The sequence below is a fragment of the Pteropus vampyrus genome, unplaced genomic scaffold, assembly GCF_000151845.1.
Source record: "Pteropus vampyrus isolate Shadow unplaced genomic scaffold, Pvam_2.0 Scaffold100, whole genome shotgun sequence".
NCBI lineage: Eukaryota > Metazoa > Chordata > Mammalia > Chiroptera > Pteropodidae > Pteropus > Pteropus vampyrus.
This window is the reverse complement of record NW_011888881.1, coordinates 2883172-2901310: the sequence shown is the minus strand read 5'-3', so window position 1 is coordinate 2901310 and position 18139 is coordinate 2883172. Positions and strand designations below refer to the sequence as shown.

The 18139-nt window shown below is 37.9% G+C and overlaps 1 protein-coding gene across 1 annotated transcript in view; it reads left to right on the top strand.

Moving 5' to 3' along the window:
- The window catches only part of DOCK3 (dedicator of cytokinesis 3), a 285004-nt gene that overhangs the window by 87306 nt on the left and 179559 nt on the right, over window positions 1-18139 (top strand). Inside the window, exon 5 of the mRNA XM_011364750.2 lies at window positions 15139-15287. Within this exon, the coding sequence (XP_011363052.1) occupies window positions 15139-15287 (149 nt within the window). The remainder of the gene's footprint in view (window positions 1-15138; window positions 15288-18139) is intronic.

The following is an 18139-nucleotide window of genomic DNA, read 5'->3' as shown; positions in this document are numbered from 1 at the left end:
AGAGAGTGATCTGGCTTCATCACACTGTACAGATGCGTGCATCAGGCCATCAAGACTCTCCTTTGACCATCTACATGACACAACCGTTTCCCCTGGTTACAGTCCATTCCAAGTGTGCAGCTTCTGATGGTTTAACTCTGTGTACAGCGGTGGCCAGTGCCAACATCAGTCTCTCTTACCACTTCTCACTGTAGAGTGGTAACTTGGCGTATTGTTTTGTTTATTATATATTTTTTTGAACCTCAAGTGAGGATTGGGGATTATGGCATACTATTGTCATCGGTCCATTTAGGTCTCTTGTTTGTTTATACATATTTTTCCCTTTATTCCTTCTCTCTGCTCCTGTCCTCCCACTACCACTGCTATGGGCACTTATTCTAACATATTTGACATATGTTCTTAGCTATGTTATTTCTAAAAGATTTTATATATGTGTGTTTATGCAAAGTTGCTGAAATTTGTATTTCTCTAAACTGTTTAATATTGCTATATGTACACCTAGTTTATTTTTTGCTCTCACTCCTAGTTTGCCTTCAACTTCCTGCTGCTATAAATCATGCTGTAATAAACACACTATAAATGGTTCTCAGGGACTGTGTGGGAGTGTCTCTGGGGTACCACTGGGGGTTGGATTGCTGCATTGTAGAGTGTATGCCTGTTTAACTTTACCGGATTACTCCCCCAAATTACTGACTAGGCTGTACAACAATCATGATTTTTTGCAATTCTGGTAATAGAAAGTGGTATCTTATTGTCATTTTCTTTTGCTTTTTTCTGATTAGTATTGCTGGCCATTGCTTTATATCATTGTTTTTATCATTTCCCCTTCTGTTAGATATAATTATATTCTTTGTCTGTTTTTCTGTTGGGTTTTATCTTTTTCTTGTTGATTTGTAGCAATTCCCTGTAATTTTTCTGTCTTTCATTGCTAGTTTTGACTGTTTATATATCTGCTTTCTACCCTTAGTCTATCATTTATGTTACCTTTGTGATTCCTTCATTGCACAGAAATCCTAAATAGTAATGTAATCACTCTAAGGTTTCATCCTTATGGTTTGTGCTTTAGGGTCTTGTTGAACAGATCTTATTCCACCTCAAAGTCACAAAGATATTCCTACTTCTTTTTATTTTATTACCTCCATAATTTTACCTTTCACATTTATGTCGTCAAACCATCTGGACTTCACTGTCCAGATGGAAATCTGGAATTCCAGCTTTACTTTTCTCAATATGATAAGCCAAGTTTCTCCCATACTACCTGCTAATCAAGCTGTTCTCCATTGATTCGTAGTGTCTCCATTATATATCAGCTGCTCATACCACTTTGTTTCTGGGATCTCCTTTTTGTTGTCTGCATGTGCCAGTTTTTATCAGAATGGCTTTGCGGTATGTTTTAATATATGATAAAGTAAGTCACTATTTAGTAGAGCATGTCTTGTCTTATTTCTCCTCTTTCCTAAAGTTGATGTATCTACTGATGAGTCTTAATTTGTCCATATAAATAATATATTTGAGTTTAGAAAGTTCCTTTGTAAAAAGTCCTTCTGGAATTTAGAGTGGAATAGCGCTGAATTTAGGCATTAATTTGGGGGATATTTAATTTATTTACAATGTCAAATCTTATTCCAACCATGAGCATTTATTTCATGGTCTCCCTTTTTAATTAATTTTTTTTATTTTGAGATAAGTATAGATTCACAAGCAGTCTTAAACAATACAGAATGATTTCATGTACGCTTTACCTGGTTTTCTTCAATGATAACATCTTCTAAAACTGTACTACAATGTTACAGCCAGGATATTGACATTGATACAATTCACCAATCTTGTTGGGATTTCCTCACTTTTACTTAGATGTGTGTGTGTGTGTGTGTGTGTGTGTGTGTGTGTGTATTTAGTTCTGTCCAGTTGTAATTTGACCATGGTCGTTTAGATGCGTAAGTTCTGTAACCTTCGCGTTGTCTCTCGATAACCACACCCACATCCCTCCTGCAACCGCTCCTCCCGCTTTTCCTTAACCCCTGGCAACCACTAATGTGTTCTCCGTTTCTAGAAATTTGTCATTTCAAGAATGTTATATAAATGGGATAATACATCATTAGGTACAGTCTTTTGGGGTTGGCTCTTTTCACTGAGCGTAATTCTCTGAAGATCTTTCCAAGTCACTGTATATATCAATAGTTTGTTCTCTTTTATTGCAGAGTAGTAGTAGTCCATGGTATGGATGTGCCACAGTTTGTAATACCATTCCCTTGTCGAAGACATCTGGGCGGTTCCTAGTTTGTGGCTATTACAGATAAAATTGCTATGAACCTATGTTTATAGGTTTTTATGTGAACATAAATTTCCATTTCTCTGGAGTAAAATGCCCAAGAGTGCAATTGCTGGGTTGTATGGTAATTGCATGTTTAGTTTTATAAGAAACTGCCAAACTTTTTCTGGAGCAACTAGACTATTTTACATTCCTACCAGTAATATATGAGGGATCCAGTTTCTCTGCATCCTAATCAGCATTTGTTGTTGACACTATTTTTAATTTAGTATTATATTCTGGTAAGATAGTACTATACTCTGGTAAGAGTATAGTACTATCGTGTGGTTTTAATTTGCATTGTCTTAATGGCTAATGAAGTTGAGTATCTTTTCATATGCTTGTCATATGTATATCCTCTTCAATGAAATGTCTGTTCATGTCTTTTACCTTATAGTCTTTTTAAATATTCCTTAGTGGAGTTTTATATTTTTTCCATCAAAGTCTTGTGCATAATTTGTTAAGTCACTACACTGTGTGGCTTTTGTTGCTATTGTGAATGGGGCTGTGTTATTAAGTTATATTTTCTAGTTTATTAATATTATTATATTGACTTTTTTGTTAAATTTTACATCTTTCAACTCTGAAGTCTTTTGTTTGGTTTTGTTTGAAACTAACAATTTGGTCTCTTCTCTTTATTTCTTATATTTTTATTTCTTTTTCTTCCCTTATTTCATTGGCCAGGCTTGTACTCAATTGTGGCTGTGATTTTCAGCTTCCTCATATTGTTACCTATTGTGCAGACAAGGGTTAATATGGCAGTCCTGAGATTGTTATTCTTAGAAAGGCCAACTTACAAGGTCGACCCATGGCTGGCATCTGGGAACTTGGATTTCGGGAATGTTCCCACTATTCCCTAACTGATAAGAATGCTTACTGTACCTAAACTGTACAAAGAAAGTGGTTTATGTTGAACACTTGCTTTCCTTCTGGGAGTCTGGACTTTTGTTGTGTGCTAAGCAGAGGGTACCTATGTAATCAGGCCCCAATAAAAACCTTTGGCACCGAGTCTCTAATGAGCTTCTTCGATAAACAGTGCTCCTCACATGTTGCCACAGTTCAGTTCTGGAAGAGTTAAGTGTGTAGTGTGTGACTCCACAGGGAGAGGATTCTTGGAAGCTTAGACCTGGTTTCCTCTAGACTTTGTTCTCTTTTATTGCAGAGTATTTTTCTCCTTCGCTGATTTTGCTTTGTAGTTAATCTTCTGATGTAATTCATCTCAGTTGTTACTAAAACTATACGCTGATTCCTAGAGTTCTCCTAGCAAATCACTGAAACGGGGGGTGGTCTTCAGAACCTCTGACACACTCATCTTAAAGGGAATGCTGCTGAACTTTCTCATTTAAATATGATGTTTTTCCATAGATAGCTTTTAGCAAGATGTGGAAGTTTTTTTTCTCTTTTCTCTCTTTTCCTTCCTTCCTTTGTTCCTTCCTTCCTTCGTTCCTTCCTTCCTTCCCTTCCTTCCCCTCCTTCCCTTCCTTCCCTTCCTTCCCTTCCTTCCCTTCCTGTTTTCAGAAAGTTTTTCTTTTCTCTCATAGTTTCTGAATTCTGTCACTTTTTTTGTAACCATTGAAATACTTATATATTTTTTAAATCATTTGTGTGATAAATTATTTGATAGTTTAAAAAATCTTAAATCACCATATAATTACCTCCATCCTCCCTTCCCTCTGGTAACCACTAAACTGATCTGTGTCTGTGAACTTTTGTTTGTCTTATTTGTTTGTTGCTTTCAGTTTTATATCCCACATATGAGTGAAATAATTTGGTTCTCAGCTTTTTCTGTCTGACTTATTTCGCTTAATATGTTTATCTCAAGATCCATCCATGTTGTTGTAAATGGCAGTATTTCATCTTTTCTTAGAGCTGAGTAATATTCCATTGTATATATATACCACATCTTTTTTATCCAATCATTTATCAAAGGATACTTTGACTGTTCCATGTCTTGTCCACCATGAATAATGCTACAGTGAACATTGAGGTGCATACAGCTTTATGGGTAAATGTTTTCAAATTTTAGAGGTAGATACCCAGAAGAGGGATTGCTGGATTATATGGAAATTCTATTCTTAATTTTTTGAGGACCCTCCATACTGTTTTCCATAGTGGCTGTACCAATTTACATTTCCACCAGCAGTGTACGAGGATTCTTTTTCTCCCATAACCTCTCCAACACTTGTTATTACTTCTCCTGTTGATGACAGCCATACTTACAGGTGTGAGGTGGTATCTCATTACGGTTCTGATTTGCATTTCTCTAATAGCTAGTGAAGTTAAGCATCATTTCATATGTTTATTGGCCATTTGTATGTCCTCTAGGGAGAAATGTCTGTTCAGGTCCACCCAATGGATTGTTTGTTTTTTTTTGTTGTTGTCGACACAGATTGTTTTTAATGGTGATAACCTTGAGGGGTAAATTGTAATGGGCAGAGTGCAGAGGTGAAGTAGTTTATGTCTGTTTAAGGCCCTCAGCTGTTTGTTTGTTTGTTTCAGTAGGTAAGATGGAGTCATTTAAAAGGGCTGGAGTACACGGGGAGGATGTAGCACAATACAATCCCTTGACTAGGGCACCCCTGTATGCCCTTGCCTGGAGGTGCTGTCCACGATGCATCTCTAGGTAACTTGGATGTGCGCCTTCTGCCATTTTTTCTTTGCTGCAGCCCAGTGACCTATATCTTGAAGGGGCCTGGTTGGCAGGGTAGCTGCTCTCATTTCTGCCATGTGTACACTGTCACCAGAGTGTGAAAGCTGTGAACAGACAGATGTTATGTTGTAGTCAAGAGACAAAGCTTTCTCTAGGGCATTCCTCTGCTGTGGAATGTGTTTCATTTCTCATCCACCGTGGGAATGAGATGTATAAAGGGCCTGACGGGGTATCATTACACAGTGCAGGTTTGGCTGGTTTCATTTGTTAATATTGAAAGTGATAAACAGCAGTGAAGGCTGGATTAAGACTCTGTTTCATTTTGTTACCCAGAGATGGGAGATGGAGGAGGGCCTTTTATGGTAGGGGTTATTTAATTTAACCTTTAAAAAAATCAGCGTTATATGTACATATGGGTTTTTAAATCATATGTTAAAGACAACTAGGCTTTTAATGAAATAGAGTAGTTTTCAGCCCTGTCTCTCCCCATTTCTGTCTGTCATTGCACACCCGTATTATTCGGCTCCTTAGCTATTTTGGTATTTCACATTTCTAATATATTTTTAATGTATATCTTGGGATTTTTTTTGTTTTGCTTTAGGGATTGTTTAATGATCTTTTCAGTGTGTGTCGCGTGCTGTCGAGTTGGCTCTGATTCCTGGGGACTCTGTGAATGAAGGATGCCCACACCATCCTGGCTTCAGCAGCCCTGCTCACTCCCGTAGCCTCATGCCTAGGGCTGCTTTTATGGACTCAGTCCATCTCACATTTGGTCTTCTTTTCCTGCTGCCTCCTATATTTCTCAGCATTATTGTCTTTTTCAAAGAACCCAGCCTTTTCATGATTGTCTGAAGTTTTGTCTTTTTTGCCTACAGTGATGTCTCAGGCTTAATTTGCTCTAGGAACCACTAGGTTGTCTGTCTGGCAGTCCAGGGTATCCATAGATTCATTTCAGATGAATCATTTTCTTTCCTGTCAGTCTTTTCCACTGACCAACTTTCCTATTCGTACATAGTAATTGGGAATACAAGAGTGTGGATGATCTTAGCCTTGGTCTTTAATGACACGTCTTTGCTCTTAATGATCTTTCCTAATTCTTCCATTGCTGCCCTTCTGAGTCTTAGCCTTCTCTTGATTTCTTGGCTGTAATCTCCATTTGAATTGGTGACTGAATCAAGGTATGCAAAATCTTTAACGATTTCCGTATCCTCATTGTCTACAATAAAGTTGTATATTTCTTCTGCAGTCTTGATGTTTGACTTCATGGTGTTCAAATGCAGTCTTGCTTTGGCACCTTCTTATTTCACTTTTATCAGAATTTCTTTCAGATCACTGTTATTTTCTGCCAGTAAGTTGAGAAGAATTAAGCTGTGAATGTTCTTCATACACGTTTGCTCTTCCCTTCCTCCAATACTTCCAAAATAGTCGTATCTCCATTTTTTTTGGTTAAATCAATATGCAGTTGCTACTATGCCTGTGCAACTAATTCCGTATCTGAGCCTTACAGTGAACTAAGGTGATATTTCCTTCTTCTGTAACTTTGTCTTTTTTAATAGTTAACAATTATTTCTCTTTTCATTTATTTTTTTCCCTCCGTTTTTACATCCTAACCTTCTGGCAGAAATGAAAATCTCCTTTGAGTATGTTCAGACATTTTGGATGTTTTACCAGTTTAATTTTTTTTCTCAGTGATATCCTGTAGGAAGCCCCCCAGCCTCTTGTGTTCATCTGTCCTGAATTTTCTTTGCCCCGCACCTGGGTCCCCTTGTCTCCTGGGTTAAACCAGTGGCATCTGAATTCTTGGTTCACTTCCTCATTTGCTGAATCACTTTCACCATAGCTTCCTGAGAAAAGTGTGTGGGAGAATTTTTTTTGAGATTTTATATATTTGGAATGTCTTAAGTCTACCTTTACCCTGATTGAAAGTTTGGCTTGACATAAAATTCTTGGTTACAAATAAAGTACAGAAGTTTAAAGCATTCCTTCATGATTTTCTCGTTTCCAGTGTTGTTGAGAAGTCCAGTGGCATTCTAGTTCCTGACACTAACTGACAGGTTGTTTCCCATGAAAGATTTTAGTGTCATCTCTTTGTTCTCAGTTTTCTGCAACGTTACAATAATGTACTTTAGTCGTGTCTTTTTTCATTGATTATGTTGGCTACTCAGTGAGTTCTGTCAACCTAGAAACTCATTTCCTTTGGTTCTGGGACATTTATTGTATACTACCCCTCTGTTTTCACTGTTTTTTTTTTTTTTCTCATAATTCTTTTATTGGAATTGCACATCTTACGATGATTTGCTAATTTTTCTATATTTTTTTTCCTCCCATTTATTCATTGTATTACTTTTTTTGTTCTACTTTCTGGCAGAATTCTTCAAATTTCCACTCTATCATTTTTTACCGAATTGTGTTTTAAATGGCAGCTATCTTATTTTTAACTTTCAAAAGCCTTTTGGTCTTTGGATCTTTTTCCTTTTTTTTTTTTTTTTAAATTATATCCTGTTCTTCTTGTATACATGTACTGTATAATCTCTATGTTTTCTGAAAATATTGTTTCTTTGAAATTTTTTTTTACTTCTGGCATATTTTTTCCTTTAATTTACATTTTCCTGATTGTTTCAGTCTCTTTCCTTCCTGTTGGAAGCTCTCTTTGATATGTGGTGGTATTTTCTACTCATACTTAAGAATGAAGCATTACAATGTTGCTGGAAAGTTCTGTGAATGGGGCTAGTATTTACTAACTGGTAGACATTGCTGTAGACTGATTAGACAAGGGCCTAGCTTTTCATGGATGAAGAAAAGCAGTTGTCCTTATTTCTGGGCTGAGCGTTCCCGTTGAGGAATCATCCATTCTTCCTAGGAAGAGATGAGCCTGACTATCAACACTTCGGGCGTTCATTGTGGGAAAGGCACCAGAGATCTCATCATTTATTATGGTCTTTAACTTGATTTTTCTGTTTTAACATCATCAGCTCTATTTAGTGCCCTCCAATGTAGAGACCCCATTTTAACCTCTGCAGAGAATAAAGGATCACATGGAGAAAGCTATCCGGTGAGGAAGGCCTGGCAGCATAGAGTAGGGGTGATAATCTGAGGGTCTCAGAGCCTTTTAAAAGACTTTTTAACCAGTTCTCCATTTCCACTCCCCAGGCACACCCTCCAGACCCACTGCACGCATATGAATAACTTACATCTTCAGGGGTTCCTGGTACCTCCAGTCCCTGAGCCTTTCTGCACAGATGAAGGGCTTGACTCTTGTCGATTTCCTTCCTACCCTCACACCCTTTCTGCCCCACCCTGTCCCTAGGGCTCAGTTTTCAGTCTTTTATTTTCTGCCAAGTTATCTGTTTTCCAGCTTTCTTCTTTAACATTTGGAGGAGGGGTAGTTGTACATGGGGAGGATTGGAGCTGGTTTCTTATTGGTCTTCGTATCTAAGGAGAGGTACCTAAGGGAGACAGACTAAGTGCTGTCTTTAAGTAGAGGTTTGTTGTGTCTCGTGTCGAAGAGCTGACGGTGAGCCTGAGATTGCCTCAGCTGTCCACAGCTCACTGCCAGGGTGATCTTCCCTGTTCAGCACTGTGAGTGAGTGCCTTTAACATCAGCAACCGCAGCCTCCATTTTTCATATCACTAATATTTTCCCTACTTTTCAGTTGCCTTTTTTCCCTTCTTATTAAGATGCTCACCTGTTCTAGAGAAAGAATATGACCATCTTCCTTAAACTAAGAAAGAGTTTTAAAAGTCTTAGATCTTTTGCAAATACTTGTGTTGTAAAAGAGGGTCGAAACTATGAACAGTGTTATTTTGGTTCTCAACTCTATGCAAGAGGTTTTGGGGTTGGCAGTGGAGTGAGGGAGACATCCTGGACCCTCAGAGTTGGAGGAGTAAATATTTGTGCCAAGCACAAAGATCGTATAGGCACACCTCCATATTAGTAGGCAGTTTAAAAGGAATTTTCACTTTGCTCCTTTGCGTTTTTATTTCTTGGAAATTTGTGCTTGAAGATCAGTGTGAAATAGCTTGGGTTTAGATATCATTTTGTTTCACAGAATTTCTCTCTCGAATTCAGTTTCAAGCCTTTGCCAACTATGTCGTTCAGCAACCTAAAATGAAAGTTTAAATTCCGGGGCTTAAAGATATTTTTAGCAGAAAGGTCCTTAGGGTTGCAAGTACTGCAGTTTAGGTATTTTATACTGAGATGAGTCCTAAAGCTTTGGGGGATAATGTAAACATTTTGAGTAGAATAAGAAGTTAATTTGTGATAAGAGACTTGTTTATTAATAGTAATTTCAAAAAAGGAATACCGGAGAAGTTTGAATAAACTCAAATTTGTGGTGGTTACTTTGTTAACAAAAAATAAAATGAGAAAATAAGCCATCTCCTTATACATAAAATGAGTATTCAAAAGTAAGAGGTAAAATGGAGAGAGATCCGAGAATCTTCCATTAACAATATGAACTTTAGAAGTAATGTTTAACTTCCATTAAATTGATTTTCACCTAGTTTTCAGTACTCATGGCAGGACATTTGTTCTCCTTGTGAGCAGTACTTTTGATGTAATTTTCTTTTAATTAGAGTTTTATAATTCTGTTGGCACGTCTTTATGTATATGTAGTTTTAAAATAAAAGCATACTTTATGATGGATTAAATGAGCTTCGCTCATTTATTAACTCAGAGGACTCATCGCAGCATAACCTTTCCACATTGGGTTATAAACATGAGCAGTTTAGTAAACAATTTTTAAATCAGGAGTATTAAACCTCAGATTCTTCTGCAGAGTTCCAGTGATTTTTTTCACAGTGATGAGGCAAATTCTACTAGGCATGTGGTCGCAAAGTAGTTATATTTATAGTTTCTGCTGACTCTTCAATATACTTTCCAAATATTCTGTGACTGTTCTTGACAAATATTAGACTTCAGAGCTTTTGGAGAGGCTGAATGTTTTGCTAAGATGGGCCACAGATTTCTTTTTCTTCTTACTCTTTAAAAAAAAACATTTCCTGCCTTTATTTTAGCAGCGACAGGAACTAGGATTGCGTAGGAAAGCTAAATCTTACTGCCAGCCTCACATACTGTTATTTTAATCTGCTGAGGAACAGGTCTCTCAGTGGAAAAGGGTTGTTCAGCCTGAGTGGGATACTCAGCTGTCCTGTGGAGTCAGGTGATCCTAGGTCAGGCATGGGCTCTGGGGTCAGGTGCTTGGATTGCTCACCTTGGGCATGTGTTCTCTTTTGCTAACAAATCCCAGAGGGCAGTGTGGTGTCAGGGCGATGCTGGCAGAGCCTCTGTTTTAGGGTCTCTGGTCAAGAGGTATTCGGGTTGGCCTGAAAAAGGAATTAGCACCACATCGATTGTAATAATAGTGCTACTTTCTGCTTACATGATCCATTTCATTCTTAGTACGGAGTTCGTAGTCCCAGCTTTATGTATTTAGAAATAGTAACTGATTTTTCTATAGGCAAAAAATACTGCACATTTATTTACATAAACTACCTAAAGCTTAGTGGCTAAATACAACTATTATATTTCATTCTTCTCTGGATAGAGTGAGCTCAGCTGGGCAGTTTTCACATAGGGTTTCATCATTCCGCTGCAGGCAGATACGACTAGGAGCTGTGGTCCGCTCAGTGCTTGGCTGGGCTAGGCGTGGCGTCTCAGACGGACTGCTTACTGCAGTATCTCCTTGGGGCCTCTCCTTGCAGCTTGAGCTTTTCACAGCATGGCAGCAGGATTCTGAGAGGGAACTTCCCAAGGACATGTATTCCGAGAGGCAAGAAGCAGAAGCTGCCAGACTCGTTAAGAACTGCACCTAGAACCGGGCCTCACGCACTGCTGTCACGTTTAATCAGAGCAGTGTCAGGGCCTGCCTGGATTCAGGGGTGTGAAGAAATAGACTAAATAGACTCCATGTTATACCGGAGAAGTGTCAAGGTCACATTTTTGTAGAAGAGCACTTGTGATGGGAGATAGCATAGTCATCTTCGGAAAATATAAAATACAATGTTAGAAACTCTTGATTTAGAAAAACTGTGTAAAGCCTAAAAAGACTATATTAGTATATTCTTACATAAATATATATATATGTCTTATGAGTATGTTGTATGTATGTCTATACACATACACGTAAATATACATATATGTACATACATACATATACACACGTATATGTGATATTTCAGTATCAGTGTACATTACACAGTTGACTGCTGGATAACACAGAGGTTAGGGGTGCTGACGCCTGGCGTAATCTAAAATTCATATATAACTTCGACTCCCCCAAAATGTAGTCATTCCTCAGTATCTGCAGTTGGCGGGTTCCAAGATTCCCTGTGGATACCAAAATCTGTAGATGCTCAAGTCCCCTTTAAAAATGACAAAGATCAATGCATTCAGTCAGCCCTCCGCATCCACAGATTACCAACCACGGATTGAAAACAATATAGGTATTGAAAAAGTCTCCATATAAGTAGACTTGCATAGTTCAGAGCCATGTCGTTTAAGGGTCAAATGTACTTGCTTAAAAAAAGTACACAAAAAGGAACTCTCATACAATGCTAGTGGGAATGTAAATTGGTACAGCACATAGAAAGCAGTATGGAGGGTCCTCAAAAAATTAAGAATAGAATTGCCATATGACCCAGCAATCCCTCTTCTGGGTATGTACCTCCAAAATTTGAAAACATTTATCTGTAAAGCCATATGCACCTCGACGTTCACTGCAGCATTATTCATGGTGGCCAAGACATGGAAACAACTGAATTGTCCTTTGATAGGTGATTGGATAAAGAAGATGTGGTACATATACACAATGGAATATTACTCAGCCCTAAGAAAATATGAAATACTGCCATTTGCGACAACATGAATGGATCTTGAGATTATTGTGCTAATAAGCAAAATAAGGCAGAAAAAGTTGCAAACCATATGATTTTACTTATATGTGGGATAGAAAACTGATAGAAATAAATGAATAAGACAAAAACTCATAGACACACTACAGTTCAGTGGTTGCCAGAGGGAAAAGGGGGAGGGAGAGGGAGGTAGATAAGGATAAAGAAGGTCAAATATTTGGCAACGGAAGGAGATTTGACTTTGGGCGCTGAACACAATGCGATATACAGATGATGCATTATTGAATTGTCTACTTGAAACCTTTATAATTTTATTAACCAATGTCACCCCAATACATTTAACAAAAAATACAACCTTTTAATTAATGTTCACAAATCGCAAAGCCATCTGGCAGTTGAACCACTTTCCTCTGCTGATTCGTGTCACCGCTCCCTGTGAAACTTTTACGTCGTCTGTTTTCAAACCTCTAACGCCCACTCTCACTTCGCTTTCTCTCAGCGGAGGACCTCGCCTTTCATTTCCTTGAGACTAAAGTAACCAGAGGAAAACTTTAGTTCTCCTGTCACCAAATTTCCAGCTACCCGAGTCATTACCCATATTGTATGCCTTTCCTCTCTGTGGTAATATACAGAGGTTCCAGCCCAAGCAAAACCTTCTCTTTTTACCTGGGACCCACCTCTTCTTGGCTACTCAAGAATTTAACACTTGCATCATCAAGTTTTCTCTCTCTGCTGGCTCATTCCCTTCAGCATACAAATAGCCCGAAATTTTTTCCCTTGGCCACACAACCCTGTTCTACTACCCTATTTCTTTGCTTTCAATTACTAAAATTGCTACAAAAGAGTTGTCTGTGCTTTGTCTCCATTCCCTCCTCTTTTAAAAATTATATATAGTTGATATACATTATTAGTTTCAGGTGTACAATATAGTGATTTGACAGCTGTATACCTTACGTTGTGATCACCACACTAAATCTAGTAAGCATCTGTCACCATGCAATTATCTCAGTATTATTCACTATATTCCCCTTAACCTTTTCTACCCATCCTCCGACTCCCTTCCCCTTTGATCTATTTCTATGAGTTCAAAGCGCATCTCTAATTTATTAGCAGATCTTGACAGTGCTACCTACAAAACATGTCGAAACTCTAAACCCTAAAATTTGTATCACCATTCTTACCTTTATCCATCCATTCAATCATCATTCTGTGAATCGTTGCAATAAATAGCTTCCTGACTGGAAGCCCTGCTTTCTTCTTTGCCTTTTCATGGTTTATTCTCCATAGAGCACTCAGAGTGATGCTTTCAAGATTTAAGTCATATCACATCACTTTCTGCTGCAAATTTACAGTGGCTTTTTATCTTGCTTGGAATAAAAGCCAAAGCCCTTAACGGAGCTTACAAAGGCTGCCTCATCTGCTCCCCGTTGCCTCTCTGACAGCATCATCACCACTCTCCCCCTTTTCACTCTGCTCCAGGTGCACTGACCTCTCTGTTCTCCGTGAACACGCTAAGTCACACTTCCACATCAAGGCATTTGCTCTGGCTGTGTTTTTATGCCTCTAAAACTTCCCCAGTTTTGGCAAATGCTGTCACCTTATTTCATTCATATTTCTATTCTGCTCAAAGTTCAGCTGCCAAAGAAGCCTTTCCCTGATCACCCTACTTGAAGCACTATCTCTTCCCATGCCCCAGCCAACCCACCCTTGGCTATCCACTATTCCATTTTAATTTTTTTCTTAGTACTTATCACCACCATCATTTATTTATTTTCCTATGGTCTTTCTCTGCAGTCTAGAATGAAAGCATCACGGGAGTAGGGACTTTTTGATCACAGCAAAGTGATAGCCAGGTTTGTCGTGTGAATTAATAAATGCTTGTATATGTATACAGTAGATTATCGTATGTGGTTTGATGGGAAAATCACAATTTCTTCTATTTTAAACTTGGGTAGTCTTGTTTTATCAAAACCACATTGGCTTTATTGCTTATCTTTAAGATCTCAGTTTGCCAGATGATGCAGTTTGCTTAGGCCTTGTTGCTTTTTGAGCTGGCAAGAATTCTTAAGTTCTGCCTTTCTGCCGGCATCGTGTACCATCACGGTGCTTAACTTTTCTTCATGTTTATCGACTGAAGGAAAGACAGGATGCCACTGAAATGATGTGGTTAGAGTGCATGATTCCTAAGGTTCTAGTTATTTTCTTCAAGATGGACCTTTAAAAGTCTAATGGTCCATTAGAAGATTTCTCAGTAGTATATTTTGGACATTTTAATAAGATCACTACCTCCTAAAAACATTAGCTGATTCTACTGGTTGCAGTTTGCTTTATAATTAATTTGATTTATAGTCACTTGAATCAAGCTTATTTTGACAAGTGTCATGTTAGAAGTTTTAGATAGAGACTTGACTGACAAGTCAAGGTTGATCTGTCTTTAAAAGCATTCTTTATAGATAAGTTATATTCCAAGAATTTTAATTATCATGTGCAGTTATAATTCTCTTTAACAGACACAGAAACCTAAAAATTCTAAGTTAAGATTTCACTCGTGAGCAAATAAGACTTTAGTTTAACTAAAGTCTGTATTCTTAAGTATGTCTTTTTGCTCAAGCATCTGCTGTCATGGCACTTAAATTTTTTACGTGTAAGTATAAAGCCATATGATGTCCATCATTAAGTTCATTAAGAGGTTCCCACTAAGTCTTAATAAGGTGACACTTTTTATTAAACCAAAAAGAGAAGAAATTTATCATGTGATATTAAGGACACATACTGTTTACAGAAGCTAATTAAAGCTAGATGAGGCCTGGAAACTTGGAGAGATTCTCACTCCAGAGACTTCAGCTTTGTATTGAAACCTTAGTTCTTTCAAAATAGGGCAGGTGATTTTCTCTCTCCCTCCACCAACTTAAGTACTCCTCCTGGAGAAACCAGAGATACTGCTGGGCGGTTGAAGTATTTGTTGTTACAGACGTAGTAACCTCTGTCAGAGAAGACTGCTCTAGGTTCCTGTGTAACTTTCTGTTCCAAGTAAGTTTAGTAACTTTGATTTACTGGAAAATGAGTAAGTCCAGGATGCAGTGGAGAGAAACAGTACTCTGCATGATCCAGATCTTTTATATTACTTTTTAGATGTCACTATGCAGAGATTTACAGACAATATGAACTAAGAACTTTAAGATTCTTAAATAAGCTTCTCTTTACATTGCCTTTTTTAGATTCAGAGAAATAAGCACTTTTCATAGTTTAACTATTTCTCTTTCTTTTTTCATTCCCTTTTCATATCCCATTTTTATTTCACCCAACACCAAAAATGCCCTTTCAGAAACACAAAGTAGATCTTTTCTACAAGCTACGCCATGTGATGAATGAGCTTATTGACCTGCGAAGGCAGCTACTGTCTGGTCACCTGACTCAGGATCAGGTGCGGGAGGTTAAGCGGCACATCACCGTGCGCCTGGACTGGGGTAATGAGTAAGTATGACATCATTTGGGCTTCTCTCAGTTCCATTTATGGTAACTCAGTACTCATGGAGTTTGTACTTGCTGATCGAAGCTTCTCTTTAGTGATTTAAAGACATTATATTCTCTACTAAGCTTTGATTATTTTTACTATGAGTAGTTGTTTCTTTTAGTTTAGCAAAAGACACTCACTAGTTCTACTCACTAAACTCTCCCAGCCTCCGTTTGTCACTTCTGGAAAATCAAATTAGACCACATTGTGCTCTAAGGTCTTTCCCAGCTCAAATTCCTTGATTCTAGACATCACTAATCAGAATAAGCTTTTGTTTCATCTTTAAGACCTTTTAAAAAATGTGAATTTGGTGTCCTTTACGTTTTATATCCATACAATGAATCTGAATAAGCATATACCATAAATGGGAACTTCTGCATCTGTACTTCAGAATATTTTTAACTAATTAATTTGTCATTCAAAAAGAGTCCTGCAGTGGGTATGATTATTTTGCTATTGCCATACAAGTTAAACTTTAAGACTTTGGTGTGGGCAGCTACAGTAAATAGTATTCAGATTTTACTTCTTCCTAGACTTAATAATTGATATAATTCTCAGGTGCTTTTGTGTCATTCTTTTAAAGTCAGGTCCATTGAACTTTGAAGTGACCAGGTTGCTTTCTATTTAAGAAACACATACACTTAAGTATATTAGTATAAGTCTTTAGCTTCTCTCCCTCTTAAGACATTGTTGAAATGATAGAAAGTAAAAAGAATGGGTCGGAGCCCAGCAATAAAGAGATCTATGAAACCATTTCTACAAGCTGGAAAGTAAATGGAGGATTAGTGACAGAGGAAGCCCAGTGTGTGAAGATGAAATTTTACCTAATGAAGGAGCTAATCTGCTTTGTAGTTCCCAGAATTATGGAGGGTGGGAGTGAGCCTTTGAGCTTAAACAAGGGGAATTGCTTAAAAATATGTAAAAAGAATAACGGACTGCCATGAGAGAATGCCCGACAGCCAGATATTTCCCCTTCAGACAAACAAATAGCAAAGACCAAACTGCCTGGGGAGAAATGGGGCAACGAAAGTGTGAACTGGGACCCTATTGCAGAGCCTTCCATATTGTGGCATTTAAGGGTTTCAAGGTGTAATGACTAGATCTCATCCACTCACCAGAAAGAAAAGCGGACTAGTCACCCACCCATGTACAAAAAACTCCCCGCACTTCTAATGCATTTTTAAATCTGAATGGACAATTGAGTATTATTAAATATTTGAAGAAATCCTTCCATAGGGAAGAGACAGAGACCAGGATAAACAAAATACCTTGCAGACGATTAGATAAAGAAGTTATGGTTCATATATACAATGGAATGTTAGCCATAAAAAATGAAATCCTACCATTTGCAATGACATGGATGGACCTAGAGGTTATTATGCTGAGTGAAATAAGTCAGGGAAAAATAAATACCATATGAGTTCACTTGTATGCAGAATCTAAGGAGCAAAAAGGACAAACCAAAAAGAGACTCACAAATATAGAGGAGAATCTTGTGACGGTCAGAGTGGGGAGGCTAGGAGAAAGAAGTTAAAGATGGGAAATGGTTGAGGGGGTAAAGAAGTACAAATTAGTAGTTGATGGAGGGTCACGGGGATGGGGAGCATGGCATAGGAGTGCAGTCAGCAGAAATATAATGGCTGGGTGGAGAGCCGGCGGGAAGATAGAGCAATTAGGGGGATTGTTTCATAAACTATACAAATGTCTAACTAATATACTGCATGCTTGAAACTAATGATAAAATTTAAAAAAAATACCTTGCCCCAGAGGAAATAACCTGGCCACATAGAGAATTAGAGATTAGTGAAGAACTTTTAAAAATCTCTGAGTATCCTTTAAGAGAATCGGGAAGATCCATTACGTAGAATAAAATGCTATGAAAAGGAATAGAGAATGTGATTTCCAAAATAAAATATTTAGGAAGGGAATAGGAAGATAATTTTGTTATATCTAGGAAAATAAAAAGGTGAGAAATGGTTGAAGAAAAAGAGCAATACAGAGGTTCGATCCATGGGTCCAACATCGGACATTATAATTTCCAGGAAAAAAAAAAGGCAGTGAAGAAGAAATGCTAAAGAAATAATAGACAAGAATTTCTCAGAGCCAAAGAACTAGGAGTCTCAGGGTGGAAAGGGCCCATCAAATACCTAATGTAATGGGGGTGGGGTGGGGTGGGGAATCCCAAAACCTACAGCAAGGCACATTAAGATACTTCAGTGTCCCAGGGATGAGATGATCCTAAAAGGTTTTCAGACGGAAAAACAGTCTTTTTACAAAAGTATAAGAATCACGTTGGCCTCAAAAGTTTTATCAGTAACACTAGACGTTAAAATTTAATGAAATAATATCTTCGAAATTTTTTTTGGCTATGATTTGCCAGCAAGAACTTCATAAACAACCAAACTATCTAATCAAGTGTAAGGGCCAAATAAAGCCAGTGTGAAGTACATGAGGTCTCAGAAGTTCAGTTTCATGGCCCCTGAGAAGGGATTTGAGAATGTTCCTGCAGAAGGAGAAGGGCAGATCAGGGGAGTGGAAACAGAATCCAGCAAACAGTGGAGCCACCCCAGAGTGGTACTGTTTGTTCATCAGGAGAAAGGAAATAAGTACAACCCTGCATTGGCTAGTCGTGACCTTTTGAAGTGACAATTCCTATTCTTGTTTGCTTAAATTAAATTACACCCTGTCTTGACTGTTAATAGCGTTGCTTGGCACATGCCAGAGACTCCTCATATGATACAATGTAGATTCAGGTATACCATAGATCAGATGATGTTCTCTAAATCTAACTTTGGGCAATAAAAATCTTAGT